A 9,084-nucleotide genomic window follows, 5' to 3' on the forward strand; every position below is an offset into this window, starting at 1 on the left:
GATAAGAAATCGTGCCTATCATTAAGGTATAGTTCGATCCTCAGGTTTGTAAACTTTGCAGTTAATTTATCATAAATACTCATAAAAGTATCTCTGAAGCCAAAAATTAATGTAAATTTATCCACAAAATATCTTTAAAGTTGAAGATTAAAGTTAATTATATGATATAAGGAAAATTTTCAAAATCTCCAATATTTTTGTTGAAAAAGCGAATTGGAATATCAGCTTTGCATTTTCCAATTGCATACTGATGAACAAATATAATTTTGGTTAAAAATGATGGATATCCAGGCATTCAGGGAAAATTTCATGAGTTTTATACTTATTTGGTATTTTTTTGTTCGGTTTCCGTCATGTGCTTTCATTGCAAGACACCATAAATCACATTTATATTTCATATCATGCTAATGAGCATTGATATCTAAGGCTGGATTCAAGAAATATCTTATTTCTCGAGAACTGCATTACTTTTTTTTTCCTTTTATAGGGTACAAATGTCAACTTTTATAGGACATTTGCTAAGACTTCAAAAACCTTGAATCTTATAAAGATGAATAAAATGAAAATTGTTGCCTGAAAATATTTCATTTTCCTCCTTGGCTGAAAATCGGATATTCTAAAAATTTAAATACTTTTCTGGGAATGCCCCCCCCCCAAAAGAATTCTTGGCAATCTGCACTTTTATACCTAACCGATTATGTTATATTTACGGACAAAACTATTCCCTTATCTTGAACATTTTAAAGCCAAAGTTCAAGTGTTATTATTAATAAATCTGTATCAGGAAATTTCATCAAAAACAACAGGAGTCCATAATATGTACAGGAAACGAAATCGCTAACTTGAGTTATAATAATAATAATAACTAGAAAATCTTGTTGCTACAGCAACAAATAAGGTCTTCCGTTCTCCTCTATTAATCTGCATGCAGGATGTTTTTTTTCTATTTAAAAAAAGACAGACGTATAATAAACTAGTAGACTAATTGTTCAGTGAACAATTATCGACATTTCCACCTTTTAAAGTATTTCAATATCATTTGGGGTGAAAAAAGTAGAAAAAAGCATGAAAATAAATAAAACAGCTAAATTCTCATTTCTCTACTAGGATTTTAGATCGGGCTCGCAGTTGGTATAAATCTACTCTAAACAGACTTCCTGGATTATACGAGTCGACTCGGGGACAACCATGATTTCATTGATCACGCAAAGAGAGCACATTAAAAACATTGTTACACGCTCCTAGGTGTCTATATGAGCTTGAATGAGATTGTTTTCGAGTTAAGATGTAAGGGGTAGGGTCTGATTAAAATTATTATATACATAATAATATGAATAACATGCATTTGATCTGCGCATCAAGACGGAAGCGTAAGTGAAAACGTTGTGAAATGTCCCATGTGTACCTGCATCATATGTGCATTATACATGTATTAAAGAGATGTTTGAAAATATCCGATTTGAGTTGTTTTATGTTTCAAATGGATGGCAATAAATTATCTAAGAGCATGTGAGAAACATGAGCGAGAGATGCAAGGCAGTTTTGTAATTATGGAAAAGGAAAACAGAGAATCGGGTTCGGGTTTTAATATTCCTGACCGAAATAGGCATGAAATTCACTGTAAGTAGCATAAACAAAATTCCAAACATGCAATTCTAGATGGGAAACACAGGGAAGAAACGTGTATTTCTTTTTACTATGCTCAAAGTCGCTATCTATTGGGATTGTGTTATTCTTGAAAAAAAAATTAAATTTCAAATGAAATCAAGATTCATTCTATTAAATATTAAATCCAAATAAAATTGAAATAAATTCCATACACTAAAGAAAGCAAGAGTACTTGGTATTACAATGTCGTAATAGAGCAGGAGAATCGAATGATATTAACAAAAATTGCAGAAATAGCTAATACGGGCTTTAATTAATTTTTATGCTCAGCAATACAGAATTTCAGACAGAAAAAAAATGCAGATTTTGCCGATTTTCACTAGCATTTCATTATATTTTAGAAACTCACCTTAAAACTCTCAGGACACTTTCTTTAAGGTCTTTTCTTGCTTTTACTCCAAATCTTATGTCGATATATCATGTCGTTTGACTTGTATTTTCTCTATACTGCTGTTGATTTTTTTTTAAGAAAGGAGGGGGGGGGGGGGGATATAAGCATTTGTTAGAGTAAGAGTTGCAAAAACCTCAACGACATTAAACTTGATTGTGACCTTTGGATCAATAGGGGGTAATTTATCAAGGTCAAGTCATCTAAAAAGAGAGAGATAAACTTGAGATTAACACTTGAAGTTGAATCTAGATAAAGGTAATGAATATTTCTTTATTACTTTTTGAGTAAGGGGTCAAAGGTCAAGGTCAAAGGTCAAGGTCATTTGGATTTTAAGCTTAAATCGACAATTTCTCTAGTTTTCCGATGACCTTGACCTACTCTTCAAGGTCAAAGGTCAAAACATCTCATGCAGTTGTGAGTCATGGACATTTTCTCTACACCACGCCCTTCAAAGGGAGGTAACTGCAATTTATCTAAGCTATCTAAATTGCGCAGAAATTGATTTGGTAGTGAAAAATCGCTATTTCCTAGATTCATTCAATTAAAATGAAATAAACTCTACATACAAAGGAGTTCAAGAATACTTGGTATTAAAATTTCGTATTTGAGCAGGAGAATCGAATGCTATTGACAAAAAGTGAAGAAATACCCAATACAAGCTTTAATTAATTTTCATGCTCATCAGCACCTAAATTTCAGACAGAAAAAAATGTAGTTGTTGCCGACACTCATTAGAATTTCATTATATACTTCAGAGACTCACTGTTAAACACTCAGGACACTTTCTTTGATGTGTCTTCTACTGCAATCTTTAAATTTCATGTCGATTTGTGTCGTCGTTTGAACTGTAGAAAATTTTTCCAGGTTCCTATTAATTTAAAAAAAAAAGGGAAAAAAAATGGGGGGGGGGTAAATAAGCATTTGTTAAAGTGAGAGATGTAAACATCCCCACGGACTCAAGCTTGATTGTGACTTTTGGGTCAATGGGGTCAAAGGTCAGCGTCATTTATCGAGGTCAAAAGTCAAGGTCATTCAAAAAACTTTTAAACTCGACTTTAACACTGGAAGCTGTATCAAGTTAAATATAAAAAAAAATAACTCTTGGGTAAGGGTCAAGGTCAAAGGTCAAGGTCAAACATCAATCTCAAAGGTCAAGGTCATGTCGCATATATAAGCAATTTAAAAACTTTTCCAATGACCATGACCTTTTCACCTTTGGTGTTGTTTTATTTCTTCTAATTGGAAGTTTTCGTTGTTTTTATTTTTTTTACTTATTTTTGGTGGAGCTGACATAAATCAAAACTACTAATTAGATGCAATAAAGTAATGAAAAAAATAAATTGAACAAAAAAGTTGGAATTTTCGATTTTTTAAATCACATCCTGTGACGACCGGAAGTGACGGCGGAGACATTTATCCCTATATCTGTTGTTCACTCTTCAAGGTTAATTATTCATATAAGTTAAGTGTCTTCATGTGTTACCATAACCAAGATCTGGCTATGTTAACTACTCAGTTTGAGGATAGGAAATCATGAGACCGAAAATCAATTTTTAACAGATATTTGTAGTTACTCTAGACATTTGCAGTCTGAATAACATGTTCTAAAATTATTTCATATACTCTTTCTATAAAAGATATTTATGGTTTTAGTATGATACTCAATTTATGCAGTTTTTCTCTCTTAACCGGAAGTTGCCGTTTTTGTTTCTGGTGGGACGGACATATATCAGAACAACCAATAAGATGCAATTATGTGATGCCGAGAAGTATTCCAAAAAGAAAAGCTGAAATTTCTGATTTCTTTGATCGCTTCCTGTGACGACCGGAAATGACGGCGAACGATCTTAACCCTTATGGTTTTGCCTACTTATCAAGATCTATTACTCATTCAAGTTTGGCGTCTCCATCTCTTACCGTTTCCGAGATCTCTTTGTGATAACTTCTAATATTGAGGACAGAAAATAACGCGACCGGAAGTGAATTTTACAAAGATATTTGAGGTTACTGTAGACATAAGCAGTCTTTATAACATATCTAAAAATCACTACAAATACTTTATGTATAAAAAATATTTATGGGAAAGAAAATTACACAAATTATGTAGTTTTTCTCTTATAACCGGAAGTTGTCGTTTTAGTTTCCGGTGGGACTGATATATTTCAAAAATACAAATAAGATGTTATAATGTGATGCAAAAAATGTTTCATGAAAGAAAAGTTAAAAATTTTGATTTTTGGGATCACTTCCTGTGACGACCGGAAGTGACGGCGGACAATCTTATCCCAACTGAATTTGCCTACTTATCAAGATCTACCACTTATATAAGTGTGGTGCCTTAATCTCTTATCGTTTACGAAATCTAGCTATGATAACTTCTCATTTTGAGGACAGAAAATCACGCGACCGGAAGTGAATTTTACAAAGATATTTGACGTTACTGTAGACATCTGCAGTCTGAATAACATATCCAAAAGTCATTTCAAATACCTTACGTATAAAAAATATTTATGGGAGAGAAAAATACTGAAAATATGCAGTTTTTCTCTTATAACCGGAAGTTGTCGTTTTTGTTTCCGGTGGGACTGATATATTTCGAAACTGCAAACAAGATGCTATAAATTGATGCAAAAAAAGTTTCAAAAAAGAAAAGCTGAAATTTTCGATTTCTTTCATCACTTCCTGTGACGACCGGAAGTGACGGCGGACAATGTTAACCCAAATGGTTTTGCCTACTAATCAAGATCTATTACTCATATAAGTTTGGTGTCTTAATCTCTTACCGTTTCTGAGATATGACTGGGACAAAACTTTTTTGAAAAAAGCGGAAATCAGACTTAACTGACGACCGGAAGTGAATTTTGAAAAACTGAAAACTGCATTTGAAAGATATTTTAACTCTCTATCATCTCTGAAAATTTCATTTGAATCCGTCCACTCATCTCCGAGAAATCGGCAAAACAAAAAGGGAAAAAAATAATAATAATAATAAAAAGAAAAAACAGTAGAATCACTATAAGGTCTTCCGTCTGAAACGGAAGACCTTAATAATAATATATTGGTTTATTCACCAATCAAGGGCCCACGGGGGGCATGAACAATTATTACAAAATGATAACATTGATTACAATTCTATATTAAGGATAATGTAACATGACTAGTGATTAAGTTTGACATTGAGAAGTGCATCACAACACTGGATCAAAAGCATAGAAACCATAGAATGATAAAAGAAAACACAATTAAATAAAAATGATAGATATAAGGTAAATTAAAAAAAAAAAATCTTGTAGTAATGGCAGTACTCTAATATAAAACTAGTGCATCTTGAATACAAAGGGCACCAGGGGATGATACCTCTACACAGCCAGTCTGGCAAACCTGTACCCTAAGTATTGAAGATGGTCATTCAAAAAAAAAATCATTTAAGTATAATAGAAATAATAATTTCAATTAATAAGTACTCAGCATATAATTAGAAACTTAATGCAAACTAATCTCTTGGAGTAAGTTCAATAGATATTTGACATATGCATACCCACATACACAAACACACACTTACTGTTACAGAAATCCATGCATACAAAAATAATAATTTATATACAAATATATGTATGTATAGCATATATTATATTATATTTGGTAAGAAGGAAATTCAACGTATTGATCGAATTTTGATTATTCAGAAATGAAGTTTCCATATTATATTTTCTAAGCAGTGTTAAAGGATACGTTAAGAGTTCTCAGTTTTGTTAAGGTTTAATATCCCTCTGATAAGTGAGATAACTTTCCTTGAAATACAATGGATTGTCTTGTCAGAATGTACATGAGTTTTTTTTATTGAGGACCATATTTATAGTCAACTGAAACAAATGTAATCAAAGTAGATATATTGAATTCTAGGTTCTATTGCCAATATTTTCATTAATTATCTGTTATAGTTTAAGTAAAACATTTATACTTAGGTTTTTAAACTGTGAAATTTTGATATTTCTTATCTCCTAAGATATGTCTTCTAATTGTTTCAGAAATTTCAGATGCATATATGTTTATAAACATTAAGTTAATATTTTGTTTTACTAAAAATATTTTCAAGAACGATAATAGAAAGATATAAGTAACTTGTTAATGGATGCATATTATTTTAAAAGCACAGAAAAATGTGATATTCTGCTTTAATTCTGATTTAAAAAGCAATACTTCATTATGTTTTCTGATCAGAAATAAATAGGTATGACATTATTTTCATATAAACCTTATACTTTTAATTTTATTTTGAGATAATTTTTTTTTTGGAAATTTCTAATCAAAATTTATTCACATCATGATTAGGCATAATATTCATTTCTGAAAAAGTTAGCAACGCTTCATGCATGCTTCAAACTTTTTTTTCCATTTATGAATCTAATGCTATTGTTATTGATGAAAATAAGTGTCTGGAATTTAAAAAAAAAATGTGAAATTAGGAGCAGAGGCATATTTCACTTAAATGCCAGACGACGCGTTCCTAAAAGATATATTTTCCCCAAGAATTTGTCTTTGAAATCTAAATACTTACATTTGTAAGGAGGCTGGGGGGTCAACAAATTAATCACAAATTAACCACCAGATTTAACTTATTTTTTTAGATACGGTAACTTAAGCTGTCTACTTTCATTTCACAAAGAAAAAATTCATACATTTGAGTTTTAAAATTTGATCATTTTTGTATATCTTCATATGGACCTCTCCTTTTAAAGGAGATAAAAATAGTCTAAAAATGACTGCCACTCCCCAGCCTCTTTAAACAAGTTTCCTCGCAAAAAAGGGAACCTTACTAGGCATTTGGATACAATATCACAGGGTGATAATTCTAAATATATAATCCATATGGGTAATCATCTGAATGTATGGCCTATATCAGAATGTTTGATATACTCGTATATTAAAGACATTTTAAAAACAATGTAGAAATCACAAGAGAATGACAAAAATGCATACTTTTTAAGGTTATACCAAGAAATACAAAACCCATATTTGAGGAACTTGTCGTCTGCATATCACAATATAACTGAACTGTATATACATGTATACATCAACAGTATTATTTTTACTGGTCAAATTAAAATTTTAGATATCTGATTTTGTACAAATGCTCCCTTTGAATCCCCCCACAAAATACCCATCGAAAGGAAGCTCCTTGTTTACCCACACTTTCCACCTCAGGTTAATTCTCTGACTTCATTTTCCACCTCAGGTTAATTTTCTGACTTCACTTTCCATCTCAGGTTAATTCTCTGAATTCACTTTCCACCTCAGGTTAATTCTCTGACTTCACTTTCCACCTCAGGTTAATTCTTTGACTTCACACTAGTCTACACATAGGCAGAAAAGAACATACGCCACTGCTATTGAATGATTTACTAAAATAACATTTATATATGGTGTATACCGGTGTCATATATATCAGAACATAAAAAATCTTTCTTATACATCATTAGAAAGACAGCCCTACAGCATATGTCTGAGTCAGTGTTCATGGGACTGTGTGACAAACTTGGGACTTCACAACTGGTGGCCATGAGGAGAGATGTGGTAGATATCAGTGATATGGTGATCAATCAAGTGAGAACAAGCGATGATGTCAATTTGATGAATAGCGGAAGTGAGAAAGAAGGATTTAGACTGGAGAAATCAGATATAGACTGTATGTTGTGGCCAAATAATCACCGTGTGATCTGGGAATTATCTCAGTCTCAGTATTACAACACAAACACTCAAACACAGATCCTCTGTGACTCTTCTGATAGTCCACCAGGATTTACTTTGTTATACTTACTGTCACCAAGCAGCTACAGAAATGTCCAGAGAGCATGTGTTAGAATGAATAACAGGTATTATATCTCCAGCTCAAAATACACAAAGATTCTGTGCTCGGTTGCCGATTTTCCTGACCCCAGTCCACATGGACCCTGTATCAGTGGAGTGTATTTTGGGGGTAAAGAATATGATTATGCCTACTGTTTTGCTTGTGACTTTTGGCCTCCATCTGCCTTCTCATGGATAGACAGATGTCACTCATGGCCACAGCCTCATGCTGTTGATGAGATAGTAAAGAATGGATGTCACTTTGTAGCAATAGGACATACACTTGGACACCATGTGCACAATGAATGGAGAATTTCTTTCTCTCTTGCAGAACATAAACTTGTGTGTGCTATGAAGCATTGTCAATTCTTATCATATGGCTTGCTTAAATTGTTCTTGACAGAAATAATTAACAATGAACTAGGTGATGGTGATAAATTACTGTGTTCCTATCATATGAAAACAGCAGTTTTCTGGATGATTCAACAAAATACATTACAACATTGGTGTCCACAAACTCTCCTAGAGTGTTCCTGGAATTTCTTCAAGCTCATTCTTAAGTGGGTGTTTTCATTCCCCAAAATAACATGTTTCTGAGTAAAGTCCATGGTGAAGCACAACATCAGCTATTTATAAGACTGCATGAGTTGTATGAGAAAGGTTTTGCATTCCTGCTACACAGTCCATCCATAAGGTCTTCTATTATAAAGGTCGTTTTCTACTCCCACATCTCCATCTGTACAGATGAAAAAAATGTGATATCTCAGATTAATTTTGATAAAGATCTCTTTGAAGAGATACACGTATATGCCAAAATTTCACACACCAAACCTAGAAACATGTATTGGGTCTCTACATACAATAGAACAGATCATAGACTCACTTTTCCTTACACAACATCAGGTCACACTGTTACAGAAATTTACAGCTAATGTTCTTCAGGGAACTGCTTTTATATTATACATGGAAACTTACACGCGTAAAAACAAACTGAGGTAGAGAGCGGACAAAATCTCCTGTCACATGCTGAAATAAGCAGCCAAGTTTAGTTTTGTTACTGACATGATGTACATAGCCATGTATTATTACAAGACACTTAGATACAAGGAGACTTTGAATATTACAGAGATAATCAAGGTCAAGTTAACACAGCCTTGTGTGATGTTTACGTCAAATGT

At 32.6% G+C, this 9,084-nt stretch overlaps 1 protein-coding gene across 1 annotated transcript; it reads left to right on the forward strand.

Annotated features, from left to right (window-relative positions):
• The first annotated feature begins 6,915 nt into the window (after nucleotides 1–6,915).
• LOC134231927 (uncharacterized) lies at nucleotides 6,916–8,503 on the forward strand. Its single transcript, XM_062713878.1, has 2 exons — nucleotides 6,916–7,264; nucleotides 7,327–8,503. The coding sequence occupies exon 2, from the start codon at nucleotides 7,559–7,561 to the stop codon at nucleotides 8,501–8,503; it is 945 nt and encodes a 314-aa protein (XP_062569862.1). The 5' UTR covers nucleotides 6,916–7,264; nucleotides 7,327–7,558.
• The last annotated feature ends 581 nt before the right edge of the window (nucleotides 8,504–9,084 follow it).

Source organism: Saccostrea cucullata, unplaced genomic scaffold, assembly GCF_032062105.1.
Source record: "Saccostrea cucullata isolate Sc308-1 unplaced genomic scaffold, CSIRO_AGI_Scuc_v1 ctg4658, whole genome shotgun sequence".
Lineage (NCBI taxonomy): Eukaryota > Metazoa > Mollusca > Bivalvia > Ostreida > Ostreidae > Saccostrea > Saccostrea cuccullata.